General features: G+C 44.3%; 1 protein-coding gene across 1 annotated transcript in view; it reads left to right on the top strand.

The window, feature by feature from the left end:
- The first annotated feature begins 680 nt into the window (after window positions 1-680).
- Window positions 681-20,661, top strand: part of ATP6V0D1 (ATPase H+ transporting V0 subunit d1) — an 80,963-nt gene continuing 60,982 nt past the window's right edge. Inside the window, exon 1 of the mRNA XM_018559642.1 lies at window positions 681-964. Coding sequence (XP_018415144.1) covers window positions 835-964 — 130 coding nt within the window. The 5' untranslated portion in view covers window positions 681-834. The remainder of the gene's footprint in view (window positions 965-20,661) is intronic.

Genomic DNA, 20,661 nt, shown 5'->3' on the forward strand with positions numbered 1-20,661 from the left:
CCTCTCAGCTGCGCCTGAGGCGAGTGCCTCACTCGCCCCATGGTAGCTAGAGCCCTGGCCCGAACACACCTGTAAGTTGCACTAATGCATATATTATAATGCACCAACACAAGGTACTGCACGTACATTGTGACACACCATAATGCACAGATGTTCATGATTACAGCATGTACCATCTTTGGTGCAATGTGGCCTATTCAAAATGAATGAGCTTCTTAATGCATGTAAAATATGTCTGCTCTACCGCAACACACAAATGTGAGCAGGCCCTTCAATGAATAGGCTGAATAACACAAGTAAAACACACGATAACGCACGTATGTGTTTAGCTGGTTTGAACAGGCCCCACATATAACAACTGACTTGAGATAGCCAAGAAACAAGAATTGTTTGAAGGTCTGCAATGACAGCCTCCTACTTCCCCTCAGAGCATTGCACAATTTCTTTGCAAATTTCACTATAACATTGAATGCTGCCATTACAAGAAGGCTTTAGCTCAGACTTATATATTGTACGGCCATTGCACGGCTCCACCTTTGCTGACAGCTATGAACTCTGAGCTTACTGGCGGAAATCCACCTCCATCATTGTAATTGCCCTTCCTGCGGTCCAAGCCTCGTTTTTTTTTCATGACGTCAACATGAATCAACGCCACTGATTGGTTCTTTCTCCTCCCTAACTCCCACCTACATGACAGCAGTTTTGTCATGTGACAGGTGGTGCTGCGTTCACGTGACCCCTCCCGATTCTCCGGGTTCCCCTAGCCGGTGCAGTGACGTCACTGTTCCTCTATTGCTTTCTCTCTGACACCGACCCGTGCCCTCCGTCATCAAGATGTTGTCCTTCTCCGAGCTCTACTTCAACGTAGACAGCGGCTACCTGGAAGGTTTGGTCCGTGGCTTCAAGGCCGGCGTCTTGACTCAGGGGGACTACCTGAACCTGGTGCAGTGCGAGACCCTGGAGGGTGAGTGATATCGATGTGTGGACATCTTCTATAATCCTCTTTCATCCTAAAACAACCACCCTTCCCCGTAATTTGTATAATATAACAGAATCCGTCTCCACCCAGATCGCATATAGTTTGCTCCATGCCTTATGTCAGGGCCTCTCCTCATGATGGGGTCACCCCATGTCTGTCATCTAATTTATTGCTTCCTGATGACCCATGCCCTTAATCCAGATCTCAGTGTCATCTGTCATGGCCCTTCTTCATCATGGAGTGACCTCCTACCTATCATCCCTTTCAGTGCTTCCTGGAGCCCTATGCCATCACCCAGATCTCCGTGTCATCTGTCAGGACCCCTCTCCTTCGTGATGGAGTGACCTCCTGCCTATCATCCCATTCATTGCTTGGTGACCCATGCCCTTAATCCAGATCTCGGTGTCATCGGTCATGGCCCCTCTTCATCATTATGGGGTGACCCCATGCCTATCATACCATTCAGTGCTTCCTGGAGTCCTATGCCATCATCCAGATCTCAGTGTCATCTGTCATGGACCCTCTTCATCAAGTGATGATCTTATGCCTATCATCCCATTCAGTGCTTCCAGGAGCCCTATGCCTATCATCCCATTTGGTGCTTCCAGGAGCCCTATGTCTGTCATCCCATTCAGTGCTTCCTGGAGCCCTATGGCATCATCCAGATCTCAGTGTCATCTGTCAGGACCCCTCTCCTTCATGATGGGGTGACCCCATGCCTATAATGTCATTCATTGCTTCCTCGTGACCCATGTCATCATCCAGATCTCAGTGTCATCCTTCAGGGCCCCTCTTCATCCTCGTGCGAACCCATGTCTATCCCCTCCTTCTGATGGGATGACCCTGCCACAAATATTATCTTATTAACTGCTTTCTGCTAGATCTCTTTTTTTATTTAATTTTTTTCCTGAGATGTGAGGCACACCATTATCCAGATCTTGGTGTCATCTGTCAGGACCCCCTCCTCATCATGGTGTGACCCCCATGCCTATCATATTTTTCATCCTGGTGGACACCTTTTCATTGAGTGGTGACACATACCATCAGTCAGATCTCAATGTCTTCAGTCGGGCTCCCTTGTCATCTTGGGTTGACCCCTATACTCTCACTCAATGTTTCATACGTTATCCTTTTTTTTCTTTTCTTTTTTTTACTGAGCGTTGACGTAGTCCTTCATTCAGATTTCAGTGCCATCTGTTGGGGTCCATCTTCATCACGGGGTGCCTCCTTTGCTGTCCTATAATTCATTGCTTCTTGCTGGATCCATTTTTTACTGAGCGGTGACTTACACCATCAACCAGATCTGAATGCCATCTGTAAGGGTTCCTTGTCCTCACCAGGTGACCCCAATACCTATAATGTTAACTCACTTATTCCTGAACGGTGATCCAATCCATCATTCTCAGCTGTCGGGATTCTTTTTCACCATGTGACCTCCCTGACTACATTTTTCATTCAGCTTCTAGTGGTTCCTTTTCCAGTCATTGCTCACCTTTTCCATCATTCAGACTTTATACAAGCCTCTCAGTGTCCCCTGCATCCTAACCTAGAAATCGCCAGCCCCATTACCCTGATCTGTATCACAGGTCCCACTAGATCCAATCCAGCTGCATTCCAAGGCCACATGTTATGGTTCTTTATGTACTTGGTTCCAGTGTCTTATTAGGAAACAGAATCACCCCCATTCAGTTAATTAATCCCATTTAGAACTGATGGCACAGGCTGGCTTGTGTAATTCATTTTCAGCCTGTATATTATAGGTTGCATACACCAATTTATAGACAGGTGTTTAAAATAGTTACTGATGTGAAATAAGCGGTATTAGATTTAAATTTGTGTATGTGTGGCCATGCTCTGCCTCTGTTAGTCTTTGTAGTCTAGCTCTGCCTCCTTGCTCTGCCTTTTTAACAGTGACATCCATTCTGATCAGCAGGGGATCTGTAAACGCATCCCCTCCAAATCTCCAAATCAGCATGTCAGGTCCAGGGAGCCTGGGAAAGGGACTTTTACTTACCTGATCCCCACTCCCGCAGTCTCCAGGACCAGCACCTTCAGTTTTCCCCCTACGCTCCAGTGGTCGGAAGCCTGCTGGCATCACCAAGTACAATGCAGGGCCCATAACCCTGCATCATACTTAAGATACCTAGAGACCAGTCCACTAGCTGGAGCATAGGGGGGGACGAGGAGAGTGCCGACTGCTGGGGGAAATGGGGATCAGGTAAGTAAAACTGCTTTTCCCAGGTACCCTAGACCTAAATTAGCACTTAACCCTTGCAGATTTTTTCCCCCCGGAGATAGGCATTAAAGAAACAGAAGCCTTAGAGGCATCTAATCAATCCTTTCTCTTATTCCCATAACTATGGCATTAAGCAGGGAATTGTGAGACCTATTGGACCCAGAGTGGACTGCTCCGGGTATAGGTAGGTATCGGGGAACATCTCTTGTAATGGGAGACAGCCCATAGTAATCTATGAGGATTCACTGGCCAGGTGCAGACAGCGGCTACTTACTTTTCAGCCACAGTCCATAAACTTTGCAGCAGGCCGTGGCTGTTGGTTTCTGGTGAGAATGAATCTGATGCTCCGGAAGGCTGGGTAGCTTTGATCAGGGGAGGGTGGGCATGCAGAATAAAGCTGTCCACAATCTGAGTGACAAAAATCACTTGATTCTCCCATCCATACCAAAGATCATGGATGGAGGAATCTCCCCCTGACAGCTATTGTATAGCTGTCAGGGGGTGTCTGTTGTGTCTTTTATATCCGCTGGGAGATTTATACTTTTATATTTTATTCTGGTCATGGTGATTTTTTTTTTTTGAAGGTCTGATATAGTTATGGTCACACTGGCTGCTCTAGGAGAATGGAGATGGAACTGAAAATACTGATCAGGATGTGACTTCTGTGGTGTTGCAATTGAATCCTTTTTTTTTTCTTAGAAGTCTGAAGTCAGTTGACTTTATGTTGCAATATTGGTAAATCATTTAAAGCTGAACTCCATGTATAGTATTTATGTATACAACTTGGTCCAGCTTGGCCGATACATATTTTATACCTGATAGAGTCAGAGGGATCCTGTAAAACATTGTAGTTGTCGGCACTGCTACAGTGCTTTACAGTGATCTTCTGGGCCCTGTAATGCCACTGTGCTGAGTGTCTTCCCCTCTTCTGTAAAAACACAGGGGGTGGCTTGCTTAACACTGACTATTTAGAGAACACCTATTTTTATTAATGAATACTAAGTGTTCTCTAATTGGATGAGGGCCAGTGACATCACCACCCCTCGTCCATTCACATCTATTCAGTCCATTGTGGTGTATTAGCGGCACCCATTTATTTGATTGCGCTCTTAACACACTACAATGGACATAAAACAGACATGCACCATTTTTTAGTGTGTTACTGTGCTATGTGGTGTACTGTGCATCGGAAGAGCATTGCTATTGTGCAGGGGTGCCCATTAGGTCGATTGCGATCTACCAGTCGATCGCGAAGCAAACGCTGGTAGATTGCAATCGGTTCACACCTCAAAGTATGCGCCCCAGAGTGTTCGGCCTCTAGAACACACTGGAACGCAAGCCTGCCAGCTCCCTGCGTTCAGGGCAGAAGGAGGTGTGGGGTTGTAGTGAAGTCAATGGCACTGCAGCCACGCCTGCAGTGCGATCGCCCGCACCCGGAACGCATGCACATAGTGCTTGCAGCATTTTTGCAGATCGCACTGGACCGGAACGCATGCACAAGCTCGTCATTTGAAAAGTAGATCTCCAGACGAAAAAATTGTGGGCGCCCCTGGTATAGTAGATTGGCCCCGAAACGCACTAACTTCTGCTTGGTGTGTTGTCCATACTGTTCCCATGAGATTAGGCCCCAGCGTTGTCTTCTTAGTGTACAAGCCTACATGATTGTATGGAGCAAGCATGAAGCCTTGTTAGATCTTGTAATTATGGGGAACTAAAAATGTGGAACTCTATCCAAAAGATTTTAAAATTAGTAGTCAAGCGTTAGACCAATTCTCATTATTGCTGTGTCTCCAGTGTGGAGGCGTCTGTGACTTCCTGTGTGCTCAGTGGGGACTCACAAAGTAGTGAATCAAGGATAAGGATGACAGCTCCAAGGATTGGACTTTTAAAAACAAGGCAGCTGTGTCAGCACCTGTGTTTCTATCCTGATGGGTTCCTTTTAAAACATGCATTGAATCTAAAACCAAAATTAAAAGCATTTATGTATGGGCTGGCTTGGGTGAGGATTCTGGAAGTGGTCATGAAATCAAAGCAAAAAAACAATTGCTGTATGTTTGGTGGTTTCATTTTTTCACCTCAGTTATGTGAGAGGGAAAGGGGAGGAAGCAGTAGAGAAAAAAATATTTTTATGAGTGAATGTCTGGTTTATGTTTTAGGATTCGTGTGCACGGGCCTGCTTTTTACACATAAGAACTTAATCTGAGAAGTATAGACAAACCTCTACTTATCAGATCCATTTCACCTGCCTCTAGATGTACTTGCGTTTACATTTGTTTAACTGCAGAAAACTGGGTACACCATCCCTGGACGCACATATTTCTTTTCTGTGTAAATGCAGCTAGACTGAACGCTGCTGAACGTCTTGTGTGCATTCAGCCAGGTAAAAGAAATGCAATGACACCCATCTGAAATTAGGTTTTTCTTTATTACCCAGAACTGAAGTATAAATTCCTCATTTCCAGTAGGGAGGATTTGTTTGTGAAGTCATGGTCTGCACAATCACAGTATACACCGACCTTATTTACTCTTCACATCAGTGTTCCACATACTTCAGATACGAGTGTCAGCCAGCAAAGTAGTAAACTTGTCAGTTTTGGATATGCTGGTGCCATCCATGTAACTGTATATTTTGGGTTTAGTATAATTGTTTTCCAAGTATAAACTATTACTAACAGTTGCCGGCCTCAGTCAGTCAGCTTGTTCACTTTGTTCTCATCATCATTTGTTCCTCCATTTTTATTTTTGTCATTTCAGCCCCAGTGCAAGGGTTAAGAATATTTATGCATGGAGTTCTTCTCTAATTCGAGGTCCTTGCTGTACACCTGGTGCTGCACTGCTTTTCTACTGAACTCTTCAAATTGAGGAGTGCTTTATGCAGCTTCGACCCCATTAACACTGAGCTCCATCCAAAAAAGCGCTTTTTTCAGAGAGACATTGAGCTGTGCGACATTGAGCTACAGTGCACATTTTGTCGCGCTACGTAGTGCGACTTTTCGCAGGTACTTCGTAGCTGCTACATTGGGCTTTAACCAATCAAAAGCAGTCTTGATGTGACATCATTCCTTCCTTCTTATATTTCTGTGCAAAAGTGACACTTCTGTAGTGCGACAATGTCGCTACACCATTAAAGTCTATTGGGCCAAATCGCCCGAAAAATAGGTCATGTTGGAGCTATAAGCTTGAGTGACGAGCTACAGGCGACATTGAGCTTCTGAGATGTGAACAGCTCCATTGAAATGCATTGGACAAGCTACATTGAGCGACATTGAGCTGATATTTGAGCGATTTTGGAGCTTAAATCGCTCAGTGTAAACGGGGTCTTATGCTCCTTTAGGCCTCATGCACACTAACAGGCTGCGTTTAAGCCCAACAGAAGTTATCTGGTAAGTATAAACAACTTTTTGTTTCCCAGATCACTTTTTTTTTCTATGCTGGGCTTAGTCACGTTTATATGCGTTCTACATGCATTTACACGCTGTTACACATGTTTAGCCACATAAAACTGGACCAGTTGGACCTGGAATGTCAAAATGTCTATTTCGGCTAAAATTACCTAGTCTGAAGGCACCTAGATGCTGCTGGATGCCTAGGTGTGCATTCAGCTATAGAAATTTAGTTTAGAAATGAGCTCCAAATGCACCTGAATTCAACGTTTTGGTATGTAGTGTGCATGAGGCCTTAGACCCCATTCACAGTGAGCTACATCAGAAAAAGCGCTTTTTCAGCGCTGATTTAAGCTGAGCGACTTTGAGAGACATTGAGCTATAGTGCACATATTGTAGCGCTACTTTTGGCATGGACTTCGAAGCTGCTACATTGGGCTGTATCCAATCAATAGATGTGATGTGACATAATTCCTCTTCCTGTTTCCTGCTTATATTTCTGTGCAAAAGTGACACTTCTGTAGCGTGACAATGTCGCTCAAATTCGTGCGACAGTGAGCTACACCATTGAAGTCTATTGGGCCAAATCGCACGCAATCCAATGAAAAGCGACAAGCTTGAGCTACAAGCTACAGGCAACATTGAGCTGTGAGATGTGAACAGCTCCACTGAAATGCATTGGACAAGCTACATTGAACTGATGTTTGAGCGATTTTTTTTTTTTTTGGGCTGAAATCGCGCTACAACTCGCTCAGTGTGAATGGGGCCTCATGCTCCTTGCGGGCACTACAGCCCCCACCTCTTCCTGGATTTTATTAAATACTTGTAAAATGCAGACGCAGTGTGAAATAACCACTGCGGTGTACAGCGGATAGCGGTGTCTGCCCTCTATTACAAAAAGGCCCCTCAGTCTGTCTATAAGCGCCCCATTACCACTATATGTCTCCTGAAATATGACTGAATATTCTTTCTGTGTAGATGACATACAGTATGCTCTTTCACAAGCATTGTTCTTATACATTTCCTCCCTAAAGTGTGAAAAAGGTTTCTATGGCAGCTTTAGATGTCTCAGCACTTGTGACAGTCATATGATGCTGCAACAGTCTACCGTATTGTTCTAAAACAAATTTCAGGGCCTAGCTATAAGAATAACCGAGTCATTGCTTCTCATTTCTCTACATTTTGCCCTATTTTGCTGGTTTTTATCTAGTATCTGTCCTATCGAGGACAAGAGGTGAAAGTAGAGAAACAGGTAAAAACTGTTCTTTAAATGGAAAGAATACTGTATCTGCAGTGACATTTTGTTTTGCGTTAGTGTTGTGACGGTCCCCATGAAATACATTTTTATATGTGACTTAGACGTTCTTCATCAGGGGGAGGCAACCTTGGCACTCCTGCATTTGTGGAACTACAAGGCTCATGTGGCACTGCAAGACTCTGACTGCCAAAGGGATGACTCCTGGGAACAGAAATTATGGGAGTGTCGAGATTGCCTGCCCGTGTTCTACATGCTTCTTCCATTATTTTGTTTAGGGTATTTCTTACACAAATTTGGAAGATGTTCCCTCTATAAGTACTATCATTACTGAGCTATTTCTGAGGTACCATTGTTTTCATATAGTCTCAAACGAATATTGTCGGGATCTTCCGGCTGTGTGATTGACAGCTGGCTCTGCCTCTCTAGAGCCATGACCAGCTGTGCCCTCCCCTCCCGTGTCTGTCCCTCCATTCAGCACTGGGGGATCGGAGAGTGGAGGGGGAATCCCTGTGGGGAGCGGTGACTGACAGTGACTACTCTCTGCATGGAGGAGACCGTGAGCGATCAGCAGTTTATGAGCCCTCTGCCCTGGATCTCTAGAGCCGGCATGTAACAGCTGGAGTGTCACACACCGGCTCTAAGTATTGAGAAGAATACATTCTACTCTCCCATACTTCTTCTTTTAAAGCTCAGTTGAACCCTCTTTGTTTATTTTTATTTTTTAAAGATGCTTTTTATTGATATTTTCAAGTGTCATAGACATAATAATAATAATAATAATAATATTATTATTATTATTATTATTATTATTATTAACAACAAAACTGTACAGACATACATCAATCGGGTCAACATAACCCAGGCAGTTATGCAATTATACAGAATCTACGCACTCTAACCCTCTTTGTTTATTAACCACTTGCCGCCCGCTGGCCATACATAAATGGCTGGACGGGCGCCTTTTAGGCCCCGTTCACATTGAGCGATTTATCGCGCGGTAATTCACAGTGCGATAATCGCTCTCCAATGCTTCTCAAATGCTTCTCAATGGGGCAAAGGGTCCTGCTGTCGCGGGTCGTGCGTCGCTACAGCAGGACCCTTTTTGGAGCGGATTTAGCCGCGATTCAAGCTTGCTCAATGCATGCATTTGTGCGATATCGCGCAAAATGCAAATCGCGCGATTTGCGAACCGCTCAATGTGAACGGGGCCTTGTGGGCGTTTTTAAAACGTCCTTGTGCGCACCTCCTCGCACAAGCGGGAAACTGTCAGAATTTGAAACAGACGGCGATGGCTGTTTACATTCAAGCGGTCCAACGGCTCTATTGCTTGTATGTTGTGCACGCCCCCCTCAGCTCCGATCCCAGGCTGCCTGTGGACCGGCACGGTGGCTCTGTGACCAGAGATCAAAGGGAGTTCAGTACACAATCTCCCTCTGATCTCCTCTCTGGTATCAGAATGCAGGAAGTGATGTATATTGCATGACTTCTGCATTGAGCTGTCATTCTCCGGCTACAGAAGCTGGAGAAATGCTGCTGAAGCAGGTCCTTTGGGGGTCTCTAGGTGACATTAGGGGTCTAAAAGACCCCTGATGTCTCCATAAAGAGGACCTGACACTGTAATTTGATACAACATAGGGAGCTTCTTAGTCCCCTATGTGATAACACTAAAGTTAAGTGTAAAAGAAAAAGTCATAACAAAATTTAAAGTCACACATAAAAAAAAACTAAATTTTAAAAAAAGTCCCTAACATTCACATGCAAACATGCTTCAGGTGCGCCTATTTGTGCAACCGACGATTGCGCCCATTACACCGCACATGCTACATATCCCCGCGAACATCAGAATGAGAGCAATAATTCTAGGGCCATCAATCACTGATAACACCAAACTGATGAGCGGTAAAAGCTTTTAAAACGATGTCAGCAAGCCACAGCCGTGGGAGTCTAGAGGTATCAAGCAATGCCTTACATAGTATTTGAGGTTGAATAAAGACATTAGTCCATCAAGTCCAACCTATTAGGAATTTATAAATGCCGCTCTCAGGGTTGTTTTTTGTACCGTTTACCTGCCAAAGGATTTTTAATTCTGTGCAGCTTTTCCTGTTATTTACACTGATTTTCCAAGCTGAAGTAGTTCCTAATTAAGCAATTCATGTTACTGGTTTAGCAATTTCCTGTCATCTGTCTGCTTGCAGCTTAATGGTGAGTAGTAAAGCTGGCCATACACCAGTAGAATTGCGTTAGGAAAATGTTTTTGATTTCGGAACAGTTATTTAATTTTCTAATAGTTATTGGGGTCAAATTTGACCATTTCCGACTGTTGCGAGGAAAAAAAAAAATCAAAGAAGCAAGATTGAAAATTTTACTCGAGCAAATGAAATTCTAACAGTGAACGTGGTTTTCGTTTGCGAAACGCCGTTCATTCCTAAATTGAATGTTAGAGTTAAACTCCAGTGGGACTACCCCTGCACTGCAAGGGTTAACTGCTCGTCTTTCTGGAATACAGAAGATATACTCTCCTGATGCTCAGCCCTGTGGCGGTCGGTAATCCCCTCTCTCCCCTTCCGCTCCGGCTGATGTTCTCACATGTAATGCAGGTAAATGGATTGTATTAGACGTGATGACGTGTCAGTGGGGCTTAGACCGCCGGAGCCCAGGAGAAAGAAGGATCATGTGAGTATTTTTTTTAAATATTTAGAATTGGCATGAAGTGGATAGAACGAATACATGCCTGCTAAATGGATTACAGGTACCGGCGAGTATTGGGAACTTCTGGCATTGCTCACGTATTCATAATTGCTGCAGATACAGAATACAGAGAGTAGATTAACTTTTTTTTTTGTTTTTTTTTCATTTGGGTTTTAGGTACTCTAATTGGGGCATTGAAAACTGCTTGTGTTGCAAATGTTTTTATCTACTGCTAGCAAGCAGTAGATATATGCAAAAAGTGTAAAAAAAAAACCCCCACAAAAAAAGCTTTGAAAAGGGTTAATACTTACCCGTGTCTTCCCCACGCGCTCCCCTCCGAAAATGTGAAAAATCTCGTGCGGCCACAAAGCATCTTGGGGCGGGCGCATGCGCAGTTCACATTTTCGGCCGGGAGACGAGGAGAGACACAAGGTAATTATATGGACTTCGTGCACCCGCACGCAGAAACCGTGGGACAGGAAGTGCCAGCAAGGATAGAGGAGTCAGCGCTGGATCGGAGACCCGCCGCAGCGCTGGAGGGAGAGATGAAAAGGACATGAAAGAAGAAGGTCGGATTAAGAAACCTCATTTAAGGTAAGTGCTAACATTAACATGGGGGGAGGGAAAAACATTTTTGACTTTAAAGGAGAACTATGAGGTGAGTGCTTTTCACTCACCTCATAGTTCTAGCCGACCTGTGACAATGAGACTGTCACAGGTCGGCTCAGTAGATCGGGAGGTGAGCGAACACATACCGGCGTTCGTTCACCTCTCGATCCTGTCACGGCTCTCTGCCGTGACAGGGGAGGGGCTGGATTCCCCCCGCTCCGATCCGCCAGAGCTAACTGGCGGAATAGACAGGGAAGGGGCGGGTACAGCTGGCTTTGCCTCTAGGTGTCTCAGCTACAGCTCGCGGTATACTGAGCCTAGGGTGACGGGAGGACGCTAGTTTGTGTCCTCCCGTTACCCTAAGGAGAACTATGGGGAAAAGCCTTAACCCCATAGTTCTCCTTTTTAATGTCACTTTAAATGATGAGTCTTTATTCGATCATCTTCTTCTTTACTGTCCTTTCCAGCTGTCCCTCCAGCGCTGGGTGTGGGTCTCCAATCCAGAGCTGACTCCTCTGTCCTCCTCTCCTCTGATGTCCCAATGTGTCTGTGCGGGTGCATCCTGCTCCATAGACTTACCTTGTGTCTCTCCTCATCTCCCGGCCAAACATCTGAAGTGCGCATGCACCCGCCCTAAGATCCTTTGCGGCCACCCGAGACACTTCAGATGTTCGGACGGGAGCGCACGGCGAAGACACAAGTTTAAACCGGTTTCAAAATGTTTTTGTTTTTTTCTACGTTTTTGCATATATCTACTGCTTGCTAGCAGTAGTTATACGCCAAAAAAAAATGTGAGGGTTTAATAACCCTTTAAGAAAAAAAGTGTTATGCACTTCTTTGAGTGGAATTAGTAAATACTAGTCTAATTGCATTTTATTGCATTGCTGACCTTTTGCAGGTTCCTCTTGGGGTACTGCTGCCACCATGTGGCAACATCAGAAAGTGTAGAGCAGCCTTTCTCAACCTTTTGTAACACAGACGAACCCTTGATGTAACTTTCAGATCTCAGGGAACCCATGCTAATAATTACTGTATCCACAGCCCATGGTACATTAGTGTGGGGGCCAGTTGGAAGAATGCCCCCATTTACAGAGAGCTAAAAAGTTGACTGGTGTCAGTGGTAACTTACCTGAGCAATTGCTTTTTGCTCAGGGAACCCCCAGCAATTTGTGGAGTAGTGATGAGCTGGGGCTTGGTGTGAGCCCAAGCTCCCACAAAACTGTGATCGGCACCTCCCCTTCCCAGCCCCATCAGTTACTAGAAAATCTACAATTCTAATCAACATAATTAGAATTCAGGTACCACTTTGAACAATTAGCACATTCATTTATATGTTATGCATTCTCACACAGTTAGAAGTATTTCCATGGAACCAAGACAGCTATTTCTTCCTTTGGTCAACATTCTTATAGCATCTGCTGGGAAAATGGGTGTTTCTCAAAGCCATGTGGAACCCAGGTCCTTAAAGTTGACTCCTCCCTTAAATATTAGTTTGTGATTGCATTGCATTTTATTGCATTGCAGACCTTTGCAGGTTTCTCTTGGGATACTGCTGCCACCATGTGGCAACATCACCAACTGATGACCAAAAGATGACATCATGCCAGATGCCCATGCAGCGTACAAGATCTGGGGTAGTTTGCTTTATAGAAGGATAATAAGCTGCGTCATACAAGATGTGGTCCATGTACCGTACGTGATTTGTGGCAGTTTATTATTGATGGATAACAAGCTGCACCAAATGAGATCTTGTGCATGGGCCAAATGTGATTTGGGACGGTTTGTTGTTCAATAACAAGATCCATTATGGCAAGTTGTTTCACTTTTGTGATTATGGCTGACATATTGCCAGCAGAGGACTGGAGACAGGTGCTGCGTGTGATTTAGTACGCAGCCCCTGTCTTTCTCTATGTGACTACGTGGCCGTAGGCCACCCTAAGCTCACCCCAAGTGCAGGTCCGTATGGGTGCGGGTGTCCCGGCTTGGACGCAGACAGGATCCATCCTGTCAGCGTACGAGTACGGACACCCGCATGGACGTGCAGGGTGGGTGAGCGTAGGGTGGCGTACGGCCGTGTAGTCCCATAGATAAGGAGAGGGGCTGCATACTAATCACACGCAGCACCTGTCCTTCCCGGGAGCTGCCCGATACGGCCGTGCACGGAGCTGTACATGCCGGCCTTTTCTCATGAGAATGAGGCCTTAGGGCGTAAATTATATTATTTTTAAATTTATATATATCAAAAATCACCAGCGGAGCCCCAATTCATGAAAATTGCATCCACCAGGACCTGAAACTGATTAGTGCATGTAAAGATAAACATGGGTCATAACCCTCAGAATTACATAAAACTCACTTATACAATTATACCTGCGAATTGACAGCTCAGTTAGGTGTAAAGTAAGGGCAAGTGCTAAAATAGATGTCAGGAGCAAACAACTACTGCATATATCATATAATAAAGTAGCATTACAGCGGTTTAGGGAAAAAAACAACCTGCAATGCATTTTATGTGTAGTACGAGTCTAACCTCTGTCTGTCTGTCTTTCCTTCCCACTTACAGTACTATTCCAGGCCCCCACACCGACTGTTCTCGCCAGCTGTCTGTATTACTGTACAGGCTGCTCTCACCAATCTCAGTGTCAGGCCAACCTAGGACCCGTTGTTTCCTCTAAGAATACCACTTCCCACACATGCAGTGTAGCCTTACTTGGTGAAGTATTTACATACTTGTTACCTGATTCAATGACTCACCATGTAGTAAATGGAAAGATCAAATTTGCTGCTGTGTTATTTCAAACATTCCTACATCACACTGATCTAACTCTTTATACAATGAGGGGAATTTATCAAAACTGGAGCAGCTGTGCATGGCAACCAATCAGCTTCTCTCTTCAGTTTGTTCAGTTAAGATTTGAAAATGAAAGAGAGAAGCCGATTGGTCTCCATGCACAGCTACTCCATCATTTCCGGACCAGAACAGTTTGTTCCAGGAGCAAAAAAGCATCCCAATGTATCCCTATGGTATTTCTGGGCTCTGTTCACACCAGCGCAGTCCGTTCCAGGCCAGAGAAAAAAAAGAAAAAAAAAGCTTGTCTCCGTTTCTCTGGTCTAGAATGCACTGGAGCATGGAAACAAATCTAAAAAGCATGCAAACGCACTGGACTGCACCTAAAAAGAAAAAAGTAAAATTGAAGCTAAAAAATGCGGCAAATATGTTTTTCCGGATCTGGTCCAGACATGGTGTAAACCAGCCCTAAATCAGTTTGTCAGCCAGCTCCCCAATTGGTTTGTTTCCCTCACTGTTGACTCATCTGATTAGCACTGGCAGGTGAGAAGATTTTTTTTTTGAGAGGTAACAGATGTTGGGAAATACAGTGCAAAACATAACTAATTATATTTTATGATTTATTTATATTCCGATTTTGGTTTTTGATATATATTGCCTAAGCAATCAGTCCAGCAGGCAGCAAAGTAGCAGGTTTGCTTAGCATCACATCCAAAGTGTCTGTGCTGCATTTACGGTGGGAAGTGATGTCATTATGACATCAGAAGGGGTAGAGGGAAGCTTTTTTCTTTTTTCATTGGCTTGGTGTTTATTTACTGGTGTATCTAAGTTGGTATAGTTTATTCACTCGTATATATCACTTTGCTTGATGAAGGGGCTCGAAATGTCAATCTTGTGATATGAAGATCAATTAACGTCAATAAAGGCGTTTTAGATGAAGAAACGACGCTGTGCTGGGAACTCTGTTAGTTGCTATAGCACCCTCAAGAAATTTCTAGGGATACATCGGTTAGATATGTGGTGGGATTCTTTATGACACTGAATGCATATATGCTGCTAGGGCTGCAGCTAACGATTATATTTATAATCCATTAGTTGCCGGATAATTTTTCGATTTAATCTATTAGTTGCATTAAAAAATCTCTCTCGCTCTCTCCCACCAAATAATCAATAATGAGACTAGTTGACAACTATTCTCATCGATTTTATCAGTTAATCGATTAGTTGGTTGCAGCCCTATGTGCGGCAGCATGGCAGATCGGCCTTAACACTCTGCATGCTGCAAAAATTAGACACTATGTTCTGCGGCATGCTCAGTTGTCACACCCTGAACTGTGACCGAGCTGTCACCGACAACTCAGGTAAACTGCTGATGATCGGGAGCTGGTAGGGTTGGCTGCTGATGACATCGCCCTCCTACTGGCGTAATGGTGCATGTAAAGGGCTAACTCTCACCAGCAGAAAGTTAGGTTGCGTTTAAACTACAATCAAAGCAGGTCAAGCATACAGGTGAAACTCGAATAATTAGAATATCGTGCAAAAGTAATTGCAGTAATTGCTGCAAAAGGGGCCCAAACCAAGTACTGAGTACATATGCATGCTTGTACTTTTCAGAGGTCCGATATTGTTCTATGTACAATCCTTGTTTTATTGATTGCTGGTAATAATCTACTTTTTTGAGGTTGTGGATTTGGGGTTCTTGGGGTTTTCATGAGCTGTAAGCCATAATCATCACAATGATGACAAATCACGGCTTGAACTATCTTGCTTTGCATGTAATGAGTCTATCTCATATATTAGTTTCACCTTTTAGGTTGCATTAGTGAAATAAATTAACTTTGCACGATATTCTAATTATTCGAGTTTCACCTGTAGTTTTTTCACGTCAAAAGACAGCAGCATGCGTTCTATTAAAAAAAGTGGCATTTAACTAGGTTGCCCATCAACAGGAACCCTTAGGGCTTGTTCACACCATGTCTGTTGAGCTGCATTTTTCTGCACACCACCACACATGTATGGTGCAAGCAGGGTGAAAATACACTATGCCCGTGCAGTGGTTTGCAAAAAACGCAGCCCAAGAAGCGTAGTGTGAACCAGGGCTCACTGTTTGAGAAAACTAGAGGAGCTTGAGTTTGGATATAGTGATAATGTCTTATGTTTTTTCATTTACTAATGATGCATGCTTTTTAAGGTATTTCATGGAAAACATTGGATTTTATAACCTTATCCAACATCAGGACCCACTTGTAGTCACTTATGTTTTGTGTTTGCAGCTATGTGTTTTACCTTCCAGATTTTATCCATAGGAAATGTGTTTTACCAACTTGATATGAGGAATCGTTTCTATTAATTCCATACTGCTCCTGTTCCATGTTGGGTATCTGACGCTGGTTTGCATTACCATATTTCACCACTAGGTGGCACCACGGCTCTTCGTTATTGTCACAGCTGTATTTTCATTGTTTTGGAACTGGACAAAATGTTTAGCAATGCTGTTTTGGGCTGAGAGCCACAAGCCGTGTGACTAGATGTGCACGTAGATAGCCTCACATTAAATGCAATGACATTACCTGTATGTGTTGATGTTTCTCTCACTCAGGCTTGCCCTGTTTTGACCACACATCGGCTCTGGTTTTTTTATCCTAAAGGTCAGAAACAACCAAATAATTGTCTCATCCATTGGTCACATCAGGTAATCGCATATTTATAGCAGGTGGCTGTATTTCTGGATCATGGTGTTCCCTAATTATTTTCAGCGACGTATTTATGAAACATGTTTTATATGGGCGACGTATATTTGTCTACTAGCAGATGTATCTGTATTCTGTTAACTGTTCTGTCACTTTTGTGCCTTGTCAGCAATCTGTATTGACAGCTTAGTGAATATAAAAATGGCTATTTAATATGTTCTGTCAGTAGTTCCGTCATTTTTAGGGATGAACCGATACCGTTTTTTTCGGTATCGAGTAGCAATATTTTTTTTTTATGCTACTCGCCGTTACCGAATACCGATACCAGAAGTCCCATTAAGGAAGCTGCGTGGCGTGTAATGACTTGCCGCCCGGCTTCCTGATTAGCTGAGAAGCTGACCCCATGCTCCCTTGTCACCAGGTGACGAGGAAGCATGGAGACGGCTTTCTGGCCAATCAGGAAGCGGGTGGGCAGGTAATGACTCGCCGCCCACCTTTCTGGTTGGCCAGCTTCCCGACCAATCAGGAAGCCAAACAGTGTGTCATTACATGCTGCCCGGCTTCCTAATTGGCTCCATGCTACCTTGTGACGAGGAAGGCATGGAGCCGGCTTTCTGGCCAATCAGGAAGCCGGGGGGGGGGCGGGTAATGACTCGCCGCCCAATTTCCTGATTGGTCAGCTTCGCGACCAACCAAGAAGCATTACATGTGAAGCCAGCTCCATGCTCGCTGGTGACAAGGGAGCATTGAGCCTACTTCCCGGCCAATCAGGAAGTTGGGCAGCTAGTAATGACTTGCCACCCGGCTGACTGATAACGGACGTTCCGGTACCAGGGTAAGCATCGGGAGCATTTGGTTGAGTCCAAGTGCTGGCCCAAATGCTCGGTATCGGTGCATACCTAGTTATTGTTATACTGCTCAGTTTGTGAGAGTTATCTTTGAAGTGTCCTCCTAGAAAATGTGTAATATTGTTCATCCTTTTGTAGCCAATTTGTATTGAGTGTCTTTCTGGTTCAGGGTGTCAAATAGCTGAGTACTGACCTGTGACTACAGACCTAATGACAGCATGTAGGGTTTCACACCCACCCACAGACAATGATTCAGAGGAGAGACACACCACCTCCCCCTTTCCAAGTGGAGGCAGTGTCCACTGCAGTAGTAGTGCAGAGCTAGTGCTGGGCTTTCTATCACAGCCTGGCATGCACTGCACATGCTAAAGCATGGAAGCAGCCTATATAACAGGTGCAATTCTCAAACAGAATCCTTCTACAAATAAAAATAGTGATCTAAAATATCAGCCGGTAAATGTATAACTGTAAAAACAAGATTCATAAAATTGACCTAAGCCATTATAGCTTTCTTTTTTAAAGAATGTTTATCATTGCAGAGTTATGGAGGATGCCATTGCCAGCCTTCTTCCAAAAATTCAAGTAACGTGACTCTCTATCTTCAATACTTACTTTCACTGATCTGAAACAAGTCTTTGCAAAGTCAGAACTCCTAATTGACATGATTGTTCTCAGTCAGTGACTCATTCAAACCTGAGCGTTTTGTAGGCTTAGGCCTCATTCACACGAGAAAAGGCCGGAACATACAGCTCTGTGCTGCGTGCACGGCCGTATCGGGCAGCTCCCGAGAAGGACAGCTGCTGCGTGTGATTATTACGCAGCCCCTGTCCTTCTCTATGGGAGTACGCCGCCCTACGATCCCCCGCCCTGCACGTCTGCGCGTGTGTCCGTACTCGTACGCTGACGGGATGGATCCTGTCTGCGTCCGAGCTGGGACTCCCGCACCCGTATGGACATGCGCTTGGGGTGAGCATAGGGCCGCGTACACCAATAGAGAAGGACAGGGGCTGCGTTCTAATCACACGCAGCACATGTCCTTCCTGGGAGCTGCCCGATACGGCCGTGCACGGAGCTGTACATGCCGGCCTTTTCTCGTGTGAATGAGGCCTAAATGCCTAAGTGCTACAATGCTCAACAAGAGGAATCCCATTGTTTTCAATAGCCCCTGTTCACACCTAAGCATTCTGTCGCTTGTAGCTGGAAAACACAAGAACTTCTATTGGAGAAGAGTCAAGTGTTTTCACCCCAATAGACTTCAATGAGGGTGCCTGAAAGACACACAAAAAATGCACGTAACACATGTTTTTCAAGCATTTTTGCCTAGTAATTAGTCTTGCATTGGCTAAAAATAATTGAAAAATTCACCCAAGCCTGAAGCACTTGCAAAAAATGCTCAAAATTCAAACTGAAACACCCAAAGATGCTCAGCTAAAGTGTGAATGAGACCTTCGTCCTAGAGGCAGCCAGTCAACGATCATTTTCAGAAGATGGTTCGTAATATCAGCCTACATATCTATCGCATGACAAATTTTCTTAAAGCGGACCTTTACCCATATCTTTAAAATAGCAACAAACACACCTTTTTAGAAATGTTTGTGAAGGTTCTCATTCATCCAGGTCATGGTATATCTGTAAAAAATAAGTCAAGGCAACTGGACTTTCTGTATTTTTCTTGAAGACTTTTCACTGTTATTTTTCTTCTTCCTTCCTTTAGAAATGTTTAGTAATGACAATCTACAAACAGATACTTCTAGATAATTGCTGGCTATGTATTCTGTGCATACCTTATTTCTCTTTTCTTTCCCAGTCTTCTGAGAGCGGCCATGTTTACTAAGGGCAGATTACTAGATCTCCAGGGCTTGAAAAATCTGCTTGTCCTCTCGTCTGTGACGAGAAGACGCCAGAGCCTGACAAGTAGCTTCACGGCCGGTCGTTCAATTACGATTGTAATTGACCGGCCGGCCGTGAGCTTTACATTCAAGCGATCGGGCGTCTCTAGAGACGCCCGATCGCATGTATAGGAGCAGCTGTCACTGCCCTTGCCGGTCCCGAGATCCGCTGTGCCCGGGACTGGCACGGCTGCTCTGTGACAGGAGATCAAAGGGAGATCGGTACACAACGTATATTACATAATTTCCGCATTCTGCTTTCACTCTCCAGCTTCAGAAGCCGGGGAGAAGCTGGTGAAGCAGATCTCTGCTTCATCAGCTTCTCTTGGGGTCCCTAGGTGACATTAGGGGTCTTGGAAACCCCTGATGTCTCCATAAAGAGGACCTGTCATGTAAATTGCATATCACATAGGGGGCTTGTTATCCCCCTATGTGATAGCAATAAAGTTGTGTAAAATAAAAATAATAAAAAAATTAAAGAAGCATAAAAAAACAACACAATTTTTCTTTTAAGTCCCCCACCCCCCTGGATACACACGCAAACATGCGTCGGGTGCGCCTACATGCGAAAACAATGATTGCGCCTATTGTGCCGCACATGTTACATATCACCGAGAATGTCGAATTGAGAGCAATCATTTTAGGGCCATTAATCATTGATAACACTAAACTGATGAGCAATAAAAGCGTTTAAAGCGTCGCCTATGGCCAATTTTCGTGGTGTGGTTGTTTTTTTGCGATTTTGCAGGCGCGCGCAATTTTAAGGCTTGACATGGTGTCTATTTACCTGACGTCAACATGCCTTTTTTTATATTTTACCAGAAATATGGGTGAGAATAAAAATGTTATAACATAACGTAGGCAAAACTTTTTCTTTCTGAAATTTATGGTACTTTTTTTATTATTTAGTAAAAAATACCCGCCCATTGGTGATTGTATTCCGCCAAAAGAAAGCTCTATCTGTCCCTGAAAAATGTTAACTTAAATTGCAAGGCTATAGTCTGGTCATGCTGACTGGTGAAATTTTTGACTGACTGGTGAGACACCTTAAAATCTGATTGGCATGGGCATATACCAAGCTGGCAATGCCAGGATTCATTGGGCTCAAATTGTGCAGAGTGGTTCAGGGAGCATGAGACATCATTTTCGCACATGGATCGGCCACAACAGAGTCCAGACCTTAAAGGAGAACTATGAGGTGAGTGCTTTTCACTCACCTCATAGTTCTAAGCCGACCTGTGACAATGAGGCTGTCACAGGTTGGCTCAGTAGATCGGGAGGTGAGCGAACACA

Source organism: Nanorana parkeri, unplaced genomic scaffold (assembly GCF_000935625.1).
Source record: "Nanorana parkeri isolate BGI_ZX_2015 unplaced genomic scaffold, ASM93562v1 scaffold409, whole genome shotgun sequence".
Classification (NCBI taxonomy): domain Eukaryota; kingdom Metazoa; phylum Chordata; class Amphibia; order Anura; family Dicroglossidae; genus Nanorana; species Nanorana parkeri.